The sequence below is a fragment of the Coenobita brevimanus genome, chromosome 84, assembly GCF_032717465.1.
Source record: "Coenobita brevimanus isolate Jiangsu-jjx chromosome 84, ASM3271746v2, whole genome shotgun sequence".
NCBI lineage: Eukaryota > Metazoa > Arthropoda > Malacostraca > Decapoda > Coenobitidae > Coenobita > Coenobita brevimanus.
Window position 1 is genome coordinate 1,592,361 of NC_137037.1, and position 22,345 is coordinate 1,614,705.

The following is a 22,345-nucleotide window of genomic DNA, read 5'->3' on the forward strand; positions in this document are numbered from 1 at the left end:
CAAGATGCCTGGACACAGTGCCTTTTAAATGGCTAGAGGTCATAGGCAGAATGAAATACAGACAGCCGAAGACAATTCCGTTGTGCTGTTAAATTGTAGTGTCAATTGAAACAGCATAACTACCTCGTCCAATCACCAATTCAGTCACCTTCCTTCCTCAAATGAAACAGCATAACTACCTCGTCCACTCACCAAACCACTCACCTTCCTTCCTCACTCGAAACAGTATAACTATCCCATCCAATCACCAAGCCACTCACCATCCTTCCTGTATAACCACCTCGTCCAGTCACCAAGCCACTCAACCACCTCGTCCAGTCACCAGTCCACTCACCTTCCTTCCTAACCACCTCGTCCAGTCACCAGTCCACTCACCTTCCTTCTTAACCACCTCGTCCAGTCACCAAGCCACTCAACCACCTCGTCCAATCACCAAGCCACTCACCTTCCTTCTTAACCAGCTCATCCGGTCACCATTCCACTCACCATCCTTCCTTCCTAACCACCTCGTCCAGTCATCATTCCACTTACCTTCCTTCCTCATCTGCAGGTGGTAGCACAAGATGGCGTATCCTCCGTCATCTATGGGGGTCCTCCAGCGAATCAGGGCCTCTGTATCCGACACCTGGGTCACTTCAGGGGTGTCGCAGCAGCTGGGGAGGTGACCCTGGACCAACCTGAACCTGTGCGTGACCTGACCTAGGGAGTTACGGGCCACCACCTTGTACAGGCCCACGTCAAAGTCCCTGGTCTCGCTGTAGGCTAGGGTGGAGCGGCCCTTCTCGTTGGTGATGGTGATGCGAGGCGAGGTGGTCTCCCCTATGATTGTGTCGTTCCTGGGGGTATAATAATAATAATAATAATAATAATAATAATAATAAGAAGAAGAAGAAGAAGAAGAAGAAGAATGATAATAATGATAATAATAATAATAATAATAATAATAATAATAATAATAATGATAATAATAATGATAATAATAATAATAATAATAATAATAATAATAATATTAATAGGAGTAATATTAGCATTATTATTATTATTACTGGCGGTAGTAGTAGTAGTAGTAGAGGTAGAAGTAGTAGTAAAGACAATAATACTAATACTAATACTAATACTAATACTAATAATAATAATAATTAATAATAATAATAATAATAATAATAATAATAATAACAATAACAATAATAATAATAATAATAATAATAATAATAATAATTATTATTATTATTATTATTATTATAACAATAATAATAATCTATCTATCTATCTATTGCCAGACGCCTTAATCCCGTAAGGGGTGGCCACAAACATTATCGCCTCCATGTCGCCCTATCCCCCGCCATTTCACTGCCCTGCTCCCAGCTCACACACTTCCCTTTCTCAGACACCTCTCCACTCCATCCCTCCATCTCATCCTTGGCTTCCCTTCCCTCTCCCCGCCTCCACCTCACTCACACTCTCCTCATTAGTCTCTCGCTCTCCATCCTCTTTCTTTTCATATCCTCGTTATATCTAGGCGACTTTATGGAGCTTAGAAAAATACTCTCACAATGATGTTTAGCCAGACCCATAACAGGATCTAGTTAGGATGTCAATTAGTCTTCTGCAAATATCCTCTTTCCTTTTATTCCTGTGTTGCTCCTTCCTACCTATCGTCATCCAGGACTCATCTTCTCGTTGATTTAGAAGGCTCCCCAACACCTCTTCCTTACCGATTTAACCCTTCATATGTCTCCTTAATATCCCGCTGTATGTTATTTATGCAGCCTATGTCGGTAGTGAAATGAAGAAGGGACAAGAGCCTAATAAGGTGTGGTTTGTAAAATAAATCAACAAAGAAAAGGTGTTAGGTAGTCTATAGTGTTGAGGATACGACTGTCTGATTCCTCCTTGTTTCCTCCCTCCATCCCTTGTTGAACCCTCCTCCCTCCCTCCCTCCCTCCCTACCTACCTACCTCCCTCACTGAACCCTCCTATGCATCCAACTCTGACCCATTCTTTCTCCCTCCCGCCCTCCTTCCTCTTCCCTACCTACCTCTCCCTTTACTGAATCCCTCCCTCCCTCCCTCTTTACTAAACCTCCTCCCTCCTCCCTACCTACCAAACCCCTCTTACTGAACCCTTCTCCTAACACCCTACCTACCTATTCCCTCAACTGAACCTTCCTTCTTCCCTCCCCACCTATTATTGAACCGCCCTGCACTGAACCCCCCAAACCCACCTGAACCATTGCACCAAGGGTTCCGGCTGGCCTGTGACGAGAGCTGTAAGAGTGAGCGGGCTTCCTTCCGTGATAGCGCAGGTGTTGGGCTTTTCGCGGAAGAAGGGAGCTGTGCCGATGACTGTAGCTTCCTCCTTCACCGTCCTTGTCTCTTCTCTGATGGCCAGCCGGGACGGGATCTAGGGAGGAGAGAGAGAGAGGGAGAGTAATTAGCTAGAGAGAGAGAGAGAGAGAGAGAGAGAGAGAGAGGCTGAACGGAGGCAGTAAGAGAAGGGTACTGTATGAGACGAAAAGCCTTTGATTCCACCCTGTTTAGAAGAGCAGTGTATTGAAAGCATCCCCCTCCTCCACACGGGCATTGAACTCCATATAGGGGCCAATAATACCCTTGTACAAAGTCAACAGCTGTGCGTGGAAATAATGAAGGAAATGACGGGATGCGGAGAGGAAATGAGAGACGTGGTTGCCTCAAAAGGAAAATGAGTAGAGGGTGAAAATGACAGAGCTGGATAAATGAAAGACGAGGAGCTGCTACGAAAGAAAGGAGGTAAAATGAATTTGGGATTATGAAGAACAGGATGGTGTAGAACAGAGAGAGAGAGAGAGAGAGAGAGAGGAGACACACCTCCTTACAACTGGCTCAGAAAGCTCCGTAGCACTTCTCCCTCAGCGATCCATTCTACATAGCACACCTTGTTTTGATATATCCACGTATTCCCAGCATGATCACAGCTTCCACCAATATACAAGGGGACACTGCAGACCTCCACGTGGAATAAATCGCTAAGGAAAAGGCGTCAAGAGCCCCAGCCTCACCTCCAGCTTGAGTCTTCGCGGCATATCCAATGAGCAGGTTTCCATTCGACTCCTGACGAAGCCGGCCGTGTATTTGTCTATGAAGGTGCGGTGACGTCTCTCCTCGTCGATCTCTTCATCCATGACATCAGTGAATCGACGTCGCTCGTGGACCATAGGGATGTGCTGTGGGGGGGGGAGGGAGGGGGGACATTGGTGGAAGGATGGAGGAAGGATGGAAGGAGGTTGGAAGGGGAAATGTAAGTGAGTAGGAGGAGAGATGGAAGGATGTCAGAAGGATGGAAGGATGTCAGAAGGATGGAAGGAAGTCAGATGGATGGAAGGATGTCAGAAGGATAGAAAGATGGAAGGATGGAAGGAGGTTGGAAGGGGAAATGGAAGAGAGCAGGAGGAAAAATGAAAGGATGTTAGAAGGATGGAAGGATGTCAAAAGGATGGAAAGGGAAATGGAAGAGAGCAGGAGGAAAGATGGAAGGATGTCAGAAGAATGGAAAGACGTCAGTAAGTCGAAGGATACACAGAAGAGAGTTGGAAGAAGGATGGAGAGAAGTCAGAAGGATGGAAGGAGCATGTAAGGATTCGAGTAGGTAGGAGGGTGTGAGTAGGAAGGAGGATGTCAGTGTGATGTCAGTAAGTGAGATACAGTAGATGAAGTCAGCAGAAGGAGTAGGTGGCAGAGAAACAAGAGAGGATGTCAGGAGGAGAAGCAGAAGAGGATGTCATGATCGGTGGAAAGAATTGATGTCAGTGGAGATCATAGTGAAGTCAGTGGGATGTTGGAGGAGGAGGAGGAGGAGGAGGAGGAGGAAGAAGAAGAAGAAGAAGAAGAAGAAGAAGAAGAAGAGGAGGAGGAGGAGGAGGAGGAGGAGGAGGAGGAGGAAGAAGAAGAGGAGGAGGGAGAAAAGGAAAATATGTAGATTATAAACGCACCTACATCAGCTCCATCCCTATAATGGCGTCTTATTATTATTATTGTTATTATTATTATTATTATTATTATTATTGTTTCATTCAGCTTATGGTGGTACAGAGGCTTAGGCACGTATTCTCGTTGGTTAAGGAAGCTCCCTAACACCTCTTCCTTAGCGATTTAGTTTGTTTATTACACTTACTATCCTCTTCTGTGTTACATTAATCCTTGCTATATCGCCATACTCTGCATAAATAGCGTACAAAAGGGTATTAACCAGACGTATCCAAAAATAAATCGCTAAGGTAGAGGTGTTAGGGAGCTTCCTTAATGACCCCTTCAGCACGAGAGGTCAACCAGGAGCTGAATATAATTGTCTGGTATTGTGAGAATAAGATAATAATAATAATAATAATAATAATAATAATAATAATAATAATAATAATAATAATGATAATAATAATAATAATAATAATAATAATAATAAAATAGTACCTGACCACTACAGTAATAATAAAAATGCTCATGAGAGGGGCAGCAGTATAGAAAAAAAAATAATTAACCAAAATAATTGACCAAAAAATAATTAACGAAAAAATTGGCCAAAAAAATAACTGACCAAAAAATAATTGACCAAAAAAAATAATTGACCAAAAAATAATTGACCAAAAAATAACTGACCAAAAAATAATTGACCAAAAAATAATGGACCAAAAACTAATTGACCAAAAATTAATTGACGAAAAAATTGGCCAAAAAATAACTGACCAAAAAATAATTGACCAAAAAATAATGGACCCCAAAAAATAACTGACCAAAAACCAAAAAAATTACCAAAAAATAATTGACCAAAAAATAATAATTGACCAAAAAAAATAACTGACCAAAAAAAATAACTGACCAAAAAATAACTAATCAAAAACTGACCAAAAAATAATTGACTAAAAAAGCTGATTGAAAAAATAAGCTTTAATGGTGTAGTAATAATTAATCAGTGAAGGAAATTGGCAGCTGATTTTTAACTAGCGATACTGGAAAATAAATTCTCCCAAACCTGACGCTGCATCATGTGAGTGGATGGCATAAGCGAGAGAAAAAAAGAGAGAAAAAAAGAGAGGGGACATCAGAACCGGGATGCAAACAAATAAGCAAATGAATAAAGAAAGAAAGTAAACAATATTATAAACAATCATAGGGACAACAGGAAACCGAATTGTTAAAGGGAGAGAAAATGCATTCGTAAAGCCATCAAAATAAATGATAAATGAGGCCAGAGAAATGCCAGATAATTAAAGAATAAATAAATAAATCACTCGGGAGCAAACCATACACACGACGGGCATAAAAATAACGAAATAAACAGAAAAAAAAAATCACCATGGAGAAAGAATCAGAAATATTGAGAGAGAATCAGAAATATTGAGAGAGAATCAGAAATATTGAGAGAGAATTAGAAATATTGAGAATCAGAAATATTGAGAATCAGAAATATTGAGAAAGAATCAGAAATACTGAGAGAGAATCAGAAATATTGAGAATCAGAAATATTGAGAATCAGAAATATTGAGAAAGAATCAGAAATACTGAGAGAGAATCAGAAATATTGAGAATCAGAAATATTGAGAAAGAATCAGAAATACTGAGAGAGAATCAGAAATACTGAGAGAGAATCAGAAATATTGAGAGAATCAGAAATATTGAGAATCAGAAATATTGAGAAAGTATCAGAAATACTGAGAGAGAATCAGAAATACTGAGAGAGAATCAGAAATATTGAGAGAGAATCAGAAATATTGAGAGAGAATCAGAAATATTGAGAGAGAATCAGAATTAAAGCGAGCGATGGTGTGAAAAAAAAAAATAATAAAAGAGAGAGGGTGAAATTACTGATGCAAATAGCTATACTCCTTTCACCTTAACCTGGCCCAGATTTTCGTCCTTTTGCAGCTTATGTCACGGAGCTCAGTGGCGGAAGAAGGCAATGCTATGGCTCTACATCCTTATCGTAGCACTTCCTCGTGACTGGCATCATAATCAAGCCTTACTCTCTTGTCACAGATGAATATTCAGTATGGAGAGATGGCAATTTTAGGCCAAGTTAGAGTGAAGAGAGTATAGAGGGACGGGAAAAATAATACACCATAGGATAAGTCATACAGGAAAATGGAGGTCGTGGCATACAAACCACAGGAGTAAAATACAGCTTAGGGTACATAATAATAGGGAAAATACATAAGTGCATACATAATAATACACAACAGACTCTCACTGACCTACCCACGGCATGTGTGAAGAAGGGATAGAAGAACCTGTGAGAATTTCGTTTAAAAAATAATAATAATAAGAATAAGAATAATAAATCAAAGAACGTGTGATATTTTTCTGTCAACCTTGAGGAGTTAATTTTATTCTTATTCTTCCTCTACAGACAGACGAGTTGGTCAGCTGACAGGAGGAGTCTCGTAGTGAAGGGGTTAATAGGGGCTGTAGCTTAACCCCCCCCCAGAGAGAGAGAGAGAGAGAGAGAGAGAGAGAAAGAATGAAAAAAAAAATCATATTGGTATGGAAGGAAGAGAGAGAGAGAGAGAGAGAGAGAGAGAGAGAGAGAGAGAGAGAGCTGGGTAGATAGAAATTATTATATGGCAGGAAATACCCGCTCAAATAAATGAATAAATGAAAATAAATGCTTCTGAAAAATATTGATCTTACAATTTTGAAACAGTGGACAAACCGTGTGAAAATAACCTCCAATAACGCCTAATAGGTATATGCGCTGATACATTTACTGAAAATATATATACACACGAAACCTTGACATTTGAAGCACAGAGATATTCGTATGACCTCCTCTGATTGGTTTCTGTTCTAACGGGATATGAAACCAATGTCAGAATATCTTCCTTATGTATCAGTTTTTTATCTTTACATACGAAAATTGTCTCTGAGATGAAAGGCCAGTTTCATTCTAGACTAGTTCCAGATACAAAGAAGTGGAAAATGGCTTAAACGATAATAATAAAAATAATAAGTAATGCAATAATAATAATAATAATAATAATAAAACCAACTAACACGTGCTATAGATTATCAACGATGTTCCTCACCTCTACGCAGATGCATCCCCTTTTACGTCTAACCATTATGAACGAGGCTTGTTTCGATTTAGATCTTTCTCAAAAATTTAACAGAGTACACCTGGCCACAACACAACAGAGGAGGAGCAAAGAAAACGGCATCCCACACCAACCCAACCACCTAGATTTTCGTCCCCTTGCGGCTGATCTCCCGAAGCATAATAACCCAATACTTCGGTTCCGCACCCTTTCCACGGCACTTCTTCGTGACTAGCACACTCTTCATGGGTTAATCTCTAGTTAGAACTCAGGATTTCAAGGTGGAGGGAAGGGAAATTTATGCCAGGTTAATGTGAACAGGGGACGTGCATGGAAACACCCGCGCCCCCTTGGTCAGTGCAGGAAGTGTCGGTGTTGAGAGCCTAAGGAAGGAAGGTACTGTGGAAAAAACGTTCTGGTACAGTGTAAGAACGTTCTGGTAGTAAAAAAAACGTTCTGGTACAGTGAAAAAAAGTTCTACTACAGTGGATAACTTTTTGGTACGGTGGAAAACGTTCTGGTACACTGGAAAACGTTCTGGTACAGTGAAAGAACGTTCTGGTACAATGAAAAACGTTCTACTACAGTGGATAACGTTTTGGTACATAGAAAACGTTCTGGTACAGTGGAAAAACGTTCTGGTACAATGGAATTTTTTTTTGGTACCATGAAAGAACGTTCTGATACAGTGGATAACGTTCTGGCACAGTGAAAAAACGTTTTGGTACAGTGAAAAAAAACGTTCTGGTGGACTCAAGGTTCTCAGTATTATTTTCAAGTTGTCAGCATGGATGGTTTATGCCTTTTTTGAGAAGCTCCGAGAGATATGAAAACTTTGATATTGGCGAGGCTCGCGTCGCTTCGAAACATATATGGATTTCTAGGCTACCTTCACTTTGACTTTATTTGTAGTTCACACCAAATTTCTCCAGCAAATAAAAACATAATAGAGACAGATGAGGCAATAGCAGACGTGGGAAATTATATGCACTTTCATTATTCATAACTTTTTTCCAACAAGTGGTCATTCGCCTTCTGAAAACACGACATGAAATTAACAGAGTACACAAAAACTGACCGATTTGCTTCCCTGCTTTATCCCATTCCCTTAGCGCTTTTCCAAAATCTACTTATCCCGGAGAACACTAATCCCTCACGTCTATAATATCAATTGTGAAGGAGCAAAGGCGTAAATATGTCCATGATGTTTGACGGTCATTTATAGGTTACGTTTAGCCTGCATCCAGCGTTACAATGTGCAGTTAGCAACGATATGAAAAGGTCGGACTTGCTTTATCATCGTCATCATGTGCCCTAAAAACTGCCATTTATACACTGTGGGTTCGTTTGTATACTGTATGTACCTTTATGCTCTCACTCAGCATCCTTAGTCTATATACCGACACTCGCTGCACTAAAAATGGGGACGCGGATGGGTCGGGTTCACTCAGCACCTACTCTGCTCAGCGGCCGGGGGAAGCCAGCTGGGGGCAGGAGTCTTGCGGAGGAGCGAAGAGGCAAAGTATGGCTGCATCGTTCCACATGAAGAAGCGGCCGTCGATCTCTCCTGCCTTGTTCCATGAGACAGAACTCTTAACGTCTTCTCCTTGACTTGGGCGGCGGAGGCGACTAACTAGGAACTAAAGACGACTAAGTGTAACCACTATCTTGATTGGTCGACAGGGGACGCTAGGAAGACAAAGCATAGGCCCTGTCTTCACTGGTCGACAGGGGGCACTAGGAAGACTATGCATAACCCCTGTCTTCATTGGTCGACAGGGGGCTCTAGGAAGTCTAAGCATAGCCCCTGTCTTCACTGATCGACAGGGGGCACTAGGAAGACTAAGCATAACCCCTGTCTTCACTGCTGGATAAGGGGGCACTATTCTGCACTAATACAGCATGGTGGTGGTGGTTGGGGGACGGTCAGCACTCGTCCTGGGAGCGGGTTGGCCGGCTCATGAAGCTCCAGGCGAGGTTAGTGCTAGGACTACCAATCACACCAGTTCCCAGATGAGGGGGAACCTGATCTTTAGAGACACAGAGGCGTGAGTGTGGGTGCCGCTCCTGTTTTTCTTTGCAGGGGAGAAGGGGGAAGGGGGAAGATTACAGATTACACTATGACTTATTGGAGGGGGATGACAGAAACGGGAGGCAGGGAGGAAGGGGAGGTGAAAATAAGGGGATCAACTGCATAAACTATCCCGCCCTTTTTCTCCGCGTTAAGACGAAAGAGAAGCCGATGATGTGACGAGTGTGACTGAACGAGCCTTGCTGGGACACTCTTAAGCTCAGTTCCCGTTGGTGCTCCAGTGAATACCAATTTTGAGAACTGGACTTGGAGGATTTATAGTCGAAAAGTTCCTCAGATATTTCGCCTCTATGTACAATCGACAGCGCTTATCCTGTCACCTCTCCTCCTCTCCATGGTTTTCGGATGTCTCGTGGATCCGTAGCAACTGACACTGACGACTGTACTAGGCCACAGATTAGTGCCATCAGTGTCTTTTGGATTCAAGAGACTAAAATTCAGAGCCCCTGGAGAGAAGAACAGGAGAAAGAACAGGACCTTTGCTGTTTATATATGGCAAAACGCGCTTATTTCTACCTACCGGGGACAAGGAAAGACATTTGCCTTATTTACATCATCAGTGAGAGAAAAAAAAATCACTAGAAGGCTTCATCATCTTCTCCAGTCACGTCACATCGAGGACTGTTGGGGAGATCAAGGAACCAAGACAGAAGGTCGTGAGTAATCCGTTTCGTTCGCGCTACTAAACGCTACTTTAAAACACACTTGGGTAACGGAGGATTTGTCGTTTCGTTCGGTTTGGGAGTTCGAGAAAATTAAGGAATAACGGGAAGAAAAAAAATATCTGGCCGTCATTTTTCTTTGACATTTTCGATCAAAGACCCCGAGGATGATTTGGATGAGAGAGAATGGGTATGATGCGTGACTGACTAGAGTTAACGAAGCGATCGCTAGGATAAATTGTTAGCGCTAAGATTTATAATTATTGCTAGTACGCAGTAATTAAGCACACAATTTATATTGGTTTTTCTTGCATCTTGAATAACCACCTGTATTTGTCACTAACTGTTGCTTCCTGGTGGCTAATTGGACTACAGCTAATAGTCTTATAATTAAACTGAACTAAATCGACGAAATGCACAATACTAAGCACAATACTAAGCACTAATTAGAAATGAGATTAAGAGTTCCACTAATTCACAGCTAAGCATCTAATCGATTATAGGCAGCTAAGGACTACTTAGTTTATGCGTCTACATGCAAGGCGTTGTGTGTCGAGGTAAGGTCAAGGGAGGCCAGGTGAGGAGAGGTGGGTGTCTGGAGGTGCGAGTGTACTGAAGGCTAGTGAGGAGTAAGTGTGATGGGACAGGTGTGACTGGGGAAAGGTGGGGAACTGACAGGATGGGAGAGGAAACAGGCATTGTAAGTTTATGTAGGAAAGGTTCAATTTAGGTCGATACCAAGTAATTCGTGGTAATTGGTACGGGTCAGTGGTGCAGAAAACAAAATAGGATGATGGGAAAAAGTTGAAGGTGAAATAGGACGTGGATTATATCTCAGGATGATCATTTGGGTTGCCCTAAACTGAACATGGTGGGAAGAGGCATGGTATAAACAAAAACAGGGTACTGGGAGAAGGGTGAGGGTGAGGGAAGAAAGGGATTACACCTCGGGATGGTAATCTGGGTTGCCACACATCGGGCAGGGCTGGTCGGACATGGCAATAGGGCCCCCTCTGGAGCGGTGTGTTGCAGCTTCATGGTGGTGGTGGTGCTGTTTGTGGAGCTGGCTGCTGTACTGCTCCATCATGTGTGCGTGGGTCACTTGTTGCTGGGCAGCGCGAGCCTCTGCCAGCACTTGCTCATTAAACAGCCTGGCCTCGGATGTGTCTCGTCGCTGGGACAGCTCACGTCGCTGCATGGCTTCTTGTCTCATCATGGCCTCCTGCTGTAGTGCTGCCTCCTGTCGCCTCAGGGCTTCCTGATGCAGTGCGGCCTCTCGTCGCATCAAGGCCTCCTGTCGCATGAGCGCTTCCTCTTGCAGAGCAACCTCCCTTCTCTGTGAAGCCTCCCGCCTTTGTGAAGCCTCCCGCCTCTGCGATACTTCTCGTCTCTGTGAAGCCTCTCGTCTCTGCGATGCTTCTCGTCTCTGTGAAGCCTCTCGTCTCTGCGATGTTTCTCGTCTCTGTGAAGCCTCTCGTCTCTGTGCTTCTTCAACTGCAAGACTAGAGGAGCCACGCTGCTCCTGCACCGTCTGTTGGAAGGTCCTGGAAAGCTCGCGACCCTCCTGCTTCTCGTCCTTCCATGTGAGGATCTGCGCAGGCTTGAAGGGACCCTTGCGGCGTGGCTGGTAGCGGCGGCGGCTGCGACTTTGCCCCACCTCCTCCGTCTCCTGACTCACCTGGGGGGGGAGGTGGGCATGCTAGAGCCACCACCAGCACGGACCAGGGCACAGGAGGCACACGGGAGAGGACGAGAGGAGCGGGAGGGAAGACGAGGGGAGAAAGGAGGAGGAAGGCAAGGTAGATGAAAGACAGTAACATAATGGGAAGATGGACAAAAGGCCACACTATAGATCTGGGATTCTCAAGTTTTTTTTCATCAAGCGCCACGTAACTAACACCAATTTAATACAGAATGATACTCCACCAGATGCTAAAATAATTATTGACATTTTAATTATTCTAGTAAAGTTAAACGTGAATAAATAATCAGCTATGCAATGGTTCTATACAAAATACTGTACAGCTCTTCAAATTGTAATGATATTTGAGCAATTATTTTACCCCCAAAATACCCTCCTGCGTACCCCGAGAGTCTGCAGTTCCCAGCTTGAGAATCCCTGTCGCCGATGGAGGACGTGAAGGAAAGAAAGGAGAGTGAAGGAGCTATACAAGAAACGTGAGGAAAGTAAAGAGAAAGGGGGTTTAGAAAATCAGGCAATAATAGGGGTAGCGTGATTGGAAAAAAATCAGATTAGAGACTAGTTGAGAAAGCAGGGAAGTGTGTGTGTGTGTGTGTGTGTGTGTGTGTGTGTGTGTGTGTGTGTGTGTGTGTGTGTTTAGAAAGAGAATAAGTAAGAGAATTTTTTTTTTCATCACTAATCTTAATGAGTTTACTTAAAAAAACAATGCGACCTGTTCTTACTGTCAGGAATCTATAATCGAAAGAAACTGTTAAGAAGTATTAATATTAACTCAGGAAGGTCTTGCATATAGTGTTTACAGACTCCATTCTGACTATTTTACATTTTTACCTCCGTCAGTGAAGTTGGGAGGAGGTTATGTAAGTCAGTCCCTGTTTGTCTGTTTGTTTGTACACATCTCCAAAGGTTGCTGATGAAATTGAAGGATTTTTTTTTGGATATATGTGTTATGGGCGAAGGAAAAGTTGGGTTAATATTGATGGTAATTTGAGTTCGAGGCCTGGGTCAGGATTTTTTTTTCCCCGCAAGATTTCTCAAAAGGTTACTGATGGATTTCGATGATATTTTGTGGGTATGTGGGTCATGAGTCAAGGAAGAGTTGACTGAATTTTGGTGGTGATCTGAGTTGTCTGGTGTAGGTGTTGGCTGAGGTATGCGCTCTCCGGAGGCTGTCTACTTGTTCATTTTTTATAAGGGACAGCACACTGTAAAAAGTCTCAGTTTGTTAAGATAGAAAGCAGTCAGCGGAAGGAATGAAAGGAGAGGAAAGGAAGAACAGGACGAGGTGAACAACAAGACTCCGATATGGAAGGAAAGAGGAAGGAAAGAGGAAAGAAAGAGGAAGGAAAGAGGAAGGAAAGAGGAAAGAAAGAGGAAGGAGAGAGGAAGGAAAGAGGAAGGAAAGAGGAAGGAAAGAGGAAAGAAAGAGGAAGGAAAGAGGAAGGAAAGAGGAAAGAAAGAGGAAAGAAAGAGGAAGGAAAGAGGAAGGAAAGAGGAAGGAAAGAGGAAAGAAAGAGGAAGGAGAGAGGAAGGAAAGAGGAAAGAAAGAGGAAGGAAAGAGGAAAGAAAGAGGAAGGAAAGAGGAAGGAAAGAAGAAAGAAAGAGGAAGGAAAGAAAAAGAGGAAGGAAAGAAAAAGGGGAAGGAAAGAAAAAGAGGAAAGAAAGAAAAAGGGGAAAGAAAGAAAAAGGGGAAAGAAAGAAAAAGGGGAAAGAAAGAAAAAGGGGAAAGAAAGAAAAAGGGGAAAGAAAGAAAAAGAGGAAGAAAAGAAAAAGAGGAAGGAAAGAAAAAGGGGAAGGAAAGAAAAAGGGGAAGGAAAGAAAAAGACGAAGGAAAGAAAAAGAGGAAGGAAAGAAAAAGGGGAAGGAAAGAAAAAGAGGAAGGAAAGAAAAAGAGGAAGGAAAGTAAAACAGGAAGAAAAGTAAAACAGGAAGGAAAGAAAAGGGGGAAGGAAAGAAAAAGAGGAAGCAAGGAAAAACAGGAGGGAAAGTAAAAGAGAAAGAAAGTGGCAAGAAAAGAGGGACAGTGACAACACCATCACCATCCCTTTTAGTTTTTGGCAAAGCGACGTTTTTCTGGGCTTCCCACAAGAAATACATTACCAGTTGAGTTAAATGAGACTCCAAAATTACTTATATAAAAAAATGTGACAGCAAGCGACATAGAATCATTAAAGAAAAATTATGTAACCTAAATTAGCTTACTTGTACGAGATGTTGATGGAAAAATTTTAACTATTACTGTGTACATTTGTGTCAGTCTATCTATCTATCTATACAGAGAGAGAGAGAGAGATGTAACGAAGGCAGGTATGGGTAGAAAGGTAAGAGATTCAGACAGGTAAGAAGTGTGACGAGGGTAAAAAAACAGACATAACAGAGAGACAGACAGACGTAAGGGACACAGCTAAGGCAGGCAGGTAAGAAGAGTGACAGGGGAGTGACATGGGTTGGAGAAGGACATGGGTAGTCAGGTTAGGCTACGTGGACATGCACAAGACATGCACCTGCATATATATATACTTCAGTAAAACATATGGCATTAGAGATCAGTAATAATAATAAAAAAAAATCAATATATAACCGGAATAGCAAAATATGAACGAAAATACATTGAAAAGAGATAAGAATATAGCATTAGGTGATTAGATGAAATAAGCAAAATGCAAGAAAGTACAAAGAATGGAAATCTAACAGAGGAAAAGTTGTGAGAAAAATATAATAAAGAAAATAAAGAAAAACGTATACAGCCAAAGCCATCAATATGAGAAGAAAAGAAAGTACACTGAAAAGATAAAATGATAAAAAAAAAACTCTCCCAAAAGACTGAAATTTTCTAGAAGAGATAGAAAAAAAGTTCTCTAAGGTGCAACAAGTGAAGAAAGTTTAAAATATGAGGGAACTTCTGAAGGCCAGAATAATATACATCTAAATAAAAATAAAGGAAGAAAAGGAGACAGTGAAGGAATGACACCGTATTAGATGCAAGATATAAAAAAATGACAGTAAAATGTGAAAGGAAAAATATATGGCCTCAGTATTTGAAACCAGTGAAGGGAATTTTAAAGGGAAATTAGTGAACGAAAAACTGAGAAGAAGGGAAAATGAATAGGAAATAAAATAAGTGACTGGAAGAAATTGGAAGCAAATTTGACGACAGGAACTATATGAAGTAATGAGGAAAAAAATATGGATAGCAAAAGAAAAAGGAAATTGGTCCAAAATTAAATGTACTCAAGATACGCAAAGCAAAACAAATAATTACATATAAACAGATAAGGAAAGTAGCAATTACAGTATATTAATAATCCTAATAATTATAACAAGAGTTCAATTAATAATATAAAAAAAAAAATCATATGGTCAAATTTGCACTAGCTCTATCACTCCTTCAGCTGCGATGGGCGTCTTTTGAGTTACATTAAATTAGTTAAACAGGAATAACCACAGTTTGTAATTTCTGGACAAAACATTGATGGATTGTTTGTTTAAATTTTCTGATCTTGAAATGGTGCTTTTATTTTTAGCTGAATAAAACTGATTGAAAAAAAATAGAATTGCATAAATAAACAGCTCGCAGATCACAGCCAAAAGGGTCATGAGTGCACAGTGGCATTATTTACTCCATCAGTTATTCAGATTAGCGGATTATTAAAATTTGCTCTTCGGAACTTTGGGCATTATTTAAATTTTGTGATTAAGGTGACGTGCGTATTAAACTTCCTCATACAAGTTTGCGACGATGAATTATAAAGCACTTCTACTCGCGTCACTTCCTTACCACATGCCTGAAATAACTAATGATTAATTATTATCACAGGTAATGGTTCAGTCTTTTTTAGTCTATTTTACGATTATGAGTAACAGTCCATTTTTTATCAGTTACTTCAATGAATAAGAGTATGAACATGTAGTACAATACATAATTCTGTGTTATTACTTTGCTAAACTTAATGAGGTCTTTAGGAGCAATGTAATATGAATTTTGGAAAAAGGTTTGAGTGATATGGCAGAAAAATATGAATATTGCATTTTTCACTATAACTGCTTATACAGGCATGGGAAAAATAGCTTACTAAATCTCAGGAAGGCCTGGAAATGATGTAAATGATCATGTAGCAATTGTTTCCAACAAACGTAATGAATTGATAACACCAAATGACTTTCAGTTCAGCATTTAGAGCATAATTCAACACTGTCCTGAACCATTACCATCCCAGACATGCCTAGTGTTACATCTCTACTATATACATGGCAAGCCTACCATTACATGTAGCACACATACCTCGCTTGCATACGTACGGTTGGACACAGAAATACATTGCTACTTAAGACATGAGCTTGAAATACAATATAAAGAATGAAAGCAAGAGTAATAATGAATTGAATTAAGTGAAACTGTCAGTCTCTAATGAATACTTATAAGTCAAGGGAACGATTTTTCTTCCTGTCCAACCGCACACTTTTAATTCACCGAGTGTCAAGATGCCATGATGCTGAGATGAACAACATACTCACTTAGAGGCCAGAAGTGTCCCTGCTCAGAAAGAAAATTTTTGAAGACTATGGTGGACAGTGGAAGAAAGTGAACTAGTGGTCAAAGCATGAATGCACTGATAATGGAAATCGAAAAAGAAGGCTGGATGTGTTCAGTTATTACAGTAATGAGAAAAGTGTTGCAGTAATTTCTCGTCAGGCAAATAATATATGGGAATATTCATCTAATTTACAACTTATTACAACTTACAGATGCATTTTCTGAAATTTGATGTCCCTAACTGTCGTCTCCTTCCCAACTTGTCACCGTTCAGATTTTGTACTCAGTTGCTCTTGTAGAATATGTTTCATGTCATGCACATGGAATGTACAATCATTTTTTTTTCTAGTATATCAGTCTAAACAGGTAAATTATTTAAAAGAAAATCGTAGAAGATACAAGTACTGTATACAGTACATAAAAAATTGAGCCACAGTTTCATAAGAATTTTCTTTATATAACAGCATCAAATATCTATCCAAATGTATCACCATGGTATCAGTGTTAGAATTTTTAGAGGTCTGACTTAGGATATTATGTTTTTCATATGCATAACTAATTCATCATGATCTCCTGTGGGTGTGAATTACAGATGTTAAAACAGCTGATATACACAAAGGCTTTAGAATGCAGGTGACCCAAAGAGACAACACTGTATACAAGAGGCGGTATTAATGTAAAACGTGATATATGGGATGATGTAAAGTGAAAAACAGTATATACAACAATAAAGAATATGACGAATGCACATAAACTGTAGGTCAGTTTAGAGAAACGTGCCTAAAATGCGAAGTAAATGGCTGTAAAACTTAAGAATAGATGGTATAAACGTCGAGACAAAAAATAAATAAATAAGATTATTGTGAGCGTAAAGATGAAGATAATGAATATGTATTAAAGCATTGAGATATAGAGATGTGCTTCCAGATGTACAGAGAAAATCAAAAGGCCAAATGGACGTCAGGTTAGAGAGTTGGTAGAGACTATGAGAGTTCTAAATGTAAGGGTAATAGCAGAGATCAACTGGCCCTCATGATATGTGTATAATGCCAACTCATTCAGCTCTACACACTACATTCTCTACAACACGTCATACAACTACTTACATGTCCCACTGCATAATGAAAATGTAGGAGTGATATGGGTCTGGGATCTAGAATAAAAGGTAGATAGATGAATTCTGGCTCTTGAAAAAGGTAAAAAAAAAAAAAAAAATCACTGTCCGCATTGAGCACCGGCAGGGAGATTAGCTTTTAAAATTTGCACTGAAAACTGAGACGGTAAAGAAATTTCGAAAAATGGCGGTAAGAGTAAGTACATTCACATCGTATCAGCAAAAGTGATATCCGGAGTTGTGTATTGGAATGTTAGAGAAAGGATTCGACTTAAAAAAATAGTGTTGCATATGTTATCAGGTTGAATACCATCACAACTTCGATCTAGTACTGACTGTGGAGTTTCTTTCTAGTTCGGCGAAGAGTGGGCGAATATCTTGTAGAGGGCAGTATATACACAAATAATTAATCAGTGGTACTGCACTACAATTCTGCCACAGGAAGCCCTTGGAATAGGTACAGGGGGGCAGCTTTGTCCAAAATTGTAGTTCGAGTTGACCTGACATTCTAAAATTTTGCATAGAGGTAATAAAGGCTAAGATGATTCGATTACAGCTGATTTGCTAAGAGCCAGTCCGAAAGGAGCTAAATTGACTCATATGAGACACTAGTTCTATCAAATTCGTTAAGTGAAATGTGGCATGAGCGATCCCAAGACTTTCAGAGTTGGAGCACTTTGCGAGGAGCGCCGAATCCCACGTTCTGACCTTTAAGGCGGACGATTTTGCTTCGTTTTAATCAAGTTTTAATAGTTTTAATCACGGAGAATCTCTTAACTGTCAACAGGTTAATACTGGAAACGACCCCCAAACGAAATAGTGATAATAATAATAATAATAATAATAATAATAATAATAATAATAATAAAATGGCCTGGAGATAATAAAATGCACTGGAAAATACGTCCTTGGGTTGAACTGGCAAACCTTCATAAGCAGAGAGTAATTAGTGCTTGTAACGAGGGGTCATTAGTTTATGTCAGAGGCATGTTTTGGGCCAGAGACACGGCACGAAATATGGTCCTTGTTAATTAGTTCCTTAATTTAGTCAACGCCCAGTCTATTTGGTCCTTTAGATTTTGGGATTATAATTAGTTTGTGTTTGTCTTATTCCATTGAACTCAGAAGGAAATTTTTGAAAACTAACATGATAGTAGAAAATCTAGCCTTTTTTTTACTGGTCCCCTTTTTTCGTGGAGGGGCATATTCGAATTTTAGATTTTGATTAAACAGCACTCGTCTTTTTATCGTTTCCATTAATCTCGGAAACATAATTTTGAAAACTGACATACTAGTAACAAATATATTTTTTTCATTGGTCTTTCTTTTTTGGTATATTAGATTTCAAGATTTTAATTAAACTGCATTCGTCTTTTTTTTTTTCGTTTCCATTAACCTCAATCACATTTTTGAAAACTGACATACTAAAGTAAAAATGATCTTTTTCTTCATTGGTCACTTCGTCTCTCTTTCTTTCTTTCTTTTTCTTTTTCTTTTTTTTTTTATTTTTTGCGAAAGTCGTGTCAGGTTTGGCCTATTCAATTTTTAGATTTTTATTTTTGTTCGTTTTCTTTTCATGAATTATGGCACGGTTTATTATCACTTCACCTCTTCCGTCTAAGTACCTTTATTTCATTCATGACGTCATCTTGATTTCATTTATGCATCGTTTTTGTTTATGACGTCATCCTTAGTTCATTCGTGACGTCATTTATTTCGCTCATGACGTCATTTTATTTCATTCATTTTGCGGTCAGATTAATATATATTCAGATTTGTGGAGATCTTTTTACTTCCATTTTATATTTATCTATCTTATTTTATTTTTTTTTTATTGAAGGAGTTAACAAAAGCGATATCAACCCTCATGAAGAGGAAAATTCTCTCCTATTCTGGGTGTGTTCGTCAGTCAATAGGAATAATAATAATAATAATAATAATAATAATAAAGTATACACCATGGGAATATAAGGGTTAATGAATGATGGACATAAGCTAGAAGGTAAAATTGTAATATGCAAAATAAATCACTAGGGATCAGGTGCTACAAAGCCACCTGTGTTACCTGGACTGTGGATGACCAGAAAGTAATGTATGAGTATTATCACGGAACTGTATCCTTGGGGTACAGTGGCAGTGAAAATTTTGTAATATATAAAAGTACAATGAATACGAGTTACAGTCTTAGATAAACATGTACTGAGATATGGTTTTTGCCTTCCTGCTGTTTTTCCATACTCATTTTACTCTAACTTGGCTCAGATTTTTGCCCTTTTTGCAGCTTATTTCACGTAGCCCAGTGGTAGAAAAGGATAATGCTGTGGCTCAACATTATTTCTACTGCACCTCTTCGTGACTAGCATCATATTGTAGTGTATTAGTCCATTGCCACAACTCAACATTGAAGGTGGAGAGTTGTCAATTTTAGGCAAAGTTAGTGTAAAAATGGTACGGCATTATCAAGGGAAATATTTTAGGGGGATTTGAATGATGAATCTTCGTTCCAATTATGTGTCAATGTACCCTTTTGCTCTCATATCCTCTTCCTGCTTGGCCCTCAGCGACAACGTTAACTGGAGTGTTGGGGCTTGTATTGAATAGTAAATAGTGTAATAAATAAATAAAGTAAATAAATCCTCTCGTACATCTACTCCCATTCATGGTCTAATTACACAAATCTGGCATGAAAGTGTTGAGGGAAAAAATAATAATGACTTAAAAAGAGAAATATCTTGTCCTTAATTCATGAACGATAAGTAATTTTAAGTTAGGTACAGTTCTCCTCATACCTGAACATCAAAATTATTGTCCAAAACCTTTAAATTCATAAAATCTCGAATATACATAGAAAACGTATGCCCGGCGCTATTTACAGAACACGGGGAACATACTAGAAACTTTCAGGGTAACTTAAATAAACAGAAAATTGTGTCAGTGTATCCATTTTGCTCTCATGTTCAGTCGGCATCAAAAGTCCCGTCGCCTACCATGTTTTTCTCTCCCGGGGACTTTGGAAATCTGTGTGGTGAATCCGTAGCAACTGACACTGATGACTTATTTGGCCACAGATCAGTATCATGAATTTCGACTGATTGGGAATTACCACACTGATTTTCAAGGTCCATGGGGAGAAAAACAGGACGGGGGACAGGACTTTCCGTGCCGATTGTACTTTTTCCTTGCCTGGCCTTCAGTGATGTTTCCCAGAATGTTTGGGCTTGTACTGGATGGTAAATAAAGACTCTAAATACAAAAACACAAACGTGCGACACCGAAACGCAATTTTTTTTTTTTCGCTCGGCGCCCACGAAATCTAATCAAGCAAAATAGATCTCACCATTTGCAACACACGGCAGCCTCGGAAAGTAGCGAAATTATTCAGGTCTCTACATGGACGCGTTCAGTGCCTCCAGGTAGGGATGGCAGCTTCGTAGGGGAAATGCTAAATAACTCTGCCACGGGGGAGGGAAAAAAAAGGTGCGGTAATCGTGGCATAATGAAACTTACAATTATTATTCTTGGTAGGAAATGTCGCCTATATATCAATGGGTTTCTCTAGCGACACAAGATGAAAAGTTTTGCCTGGAATATAGCTTTCCTATTACGACATACGACGCCTAACCTTGCCTAGAAACGTCACATTCTACTGTTTCCTTTCACTGAACTCCTAATCTCTCGCCTGGAAATTTCACCTCCCGTGGATTGGTTCTCGCTCACGACAAACCGCGGACATTCTCGGCTGGAAAATGAACCTCTTGAGCCTCGGTTCTCCCTCTGGACATACCTGGTAGTCGTAGTCATTCTCCCTGAGGGCCCAGTTGAAGGAGGGGGACCTGTCAGACGCCACTTTCATGTAAGAGCGGAGACGGCAAGGGAACTCCACATCACGCAGCTGCAACAGGTAGGTGTCTGGCCCGAGCTGGTACCTGGGAGGGGAGAGGCAGAGGTCAGAGATAGATAGATAGATGGACAGATGGATAGGTAGATAGATAGATAGATAAATAGATAGATAGATAGACAGATAGATAGATAGATAGACTGATGGATAGAATGACTGATGGATAGATAGACAGAAAGACAAATAAACTGAGAGAGAGAAGGGGGGTTGTTAAATGAAATACGACGAAATTGGAAGTGATCTGTCATGAGTAAGCCATCCACTTTCTCTCTCTCTCTCTCTCTCTCTCTCTCTCTCTCTCTCTAAATCACCAAGCCAACTTTCCTTTCTACATCAAGCAAAGATTAATCACTAAAGGGAATTTCTATGAGACAGTAAGGAAGGATAATAATGAACTCTTGACATCTCCACCAAACCAACTTCCTAAAATCAACAGAGACGATCCATAAGACAAAGGAATCAGTTATAATAGTCATAAACACCTATTTACTTCGTCACTGATTAATTTCCTTTTATTCCACTAAGAAAACAGGGACATCAAATCGGTTATAAACATCTGAGTTCCTCATCAAACTAACTTGCTAAGAAAATCGTAAAGGGAATTCTATGAGACTGTTAGACATTAGGAATAAAGAATTACTCATTTCACTTCCACACCAAACTTGCATTCATAGTACTAAGATAGGGAGAGCATGAAATAACTAAAGGAAATTTGTGTAAGACTGTTAGCAATCAGACATAAACATTCACTAATACTTCAGACTATCTTTTTTTCAGTCTTTATGCACGAAAACAGAAGAAGAGAAAAGAAAAGGTAAATTCATGGAACTGGGGCAAAACAGTCATAAACCACCACTATTTTTTTTCTCAGTCTTTAAGCCCGAAAAAGAAAAAGAAACGAAAAGGAAAATTCGTGGAAAAGTGAGAAACCAAACATAAACATTCGCTATTTTTTTTTCACTAACTTGCTCTCGTTCTTGATGACGTCCAGCTCGTATGAATAGTCCCGGTGCTCGATCTCGTAGTCCTCGGGCTTGGCGGGGATGATCTCTCTCTCTGGGGACTCCGGCGGGGTGTAGACCTCGCCTGGGGGGTACACCATCTTGCTGGGGTGGGTGAAGCAGGAGGCCAGGGTGCGACGACGGTACCAGCGCTTGCAGGACGCGTTGCCGTACCACTCCCTGTATGGTACAATGAACACGGTACAGACAGGGGAGGGTGAGGGAGAGGGGGAGAAAAGGAGGGAGAGAAGGGGAGAAGAGAAGAGAGGAGGGAAGCAA

General features: G+C 40.2%; 1 protein-coding gene across 5 annotated transcripts in view; it reads right to left on the reverse strand.

The window, feature by feature from the left end:
- Positions 1–22,345, reverse strand: part of Obsc (Obscurin) — a 543,345-nt gene that overhangs the window by 27,728 nt on the left and 493,272 nt on the right. For 4 of the 5 annotated variants that reach the window (XM_080280411.1, XM_080280415.1, XM_080280412.1 and 1 more), the window contains 5 exons: positions 22,031–22,246; positions 20,952–21,093; positions 3,041–3,205; positions 2,225–2,403; positions 532–836 (listed from right to left, as the gene is read on the reverse strand). In XM_080280411.1, coding sequence (XP_080136537.1) covers positions 532–836; positions 2,225–2,403; positions 3,041–3,205; positions 20,952–21,093; positions 22,031–22,246 — 1,007 coding nt within the window. Of the gene's footprint in view, positions 1–531; positions 837–2,224; positions 2,404–3,040; positions 3,206–8,660; positions 11,496–20,951; positions 21,094–22,030; positions 22,247–22,345 lie in introns of those variants that run through there. The other variant, XM_080280413.1, reaches the window with a different exon arrangement.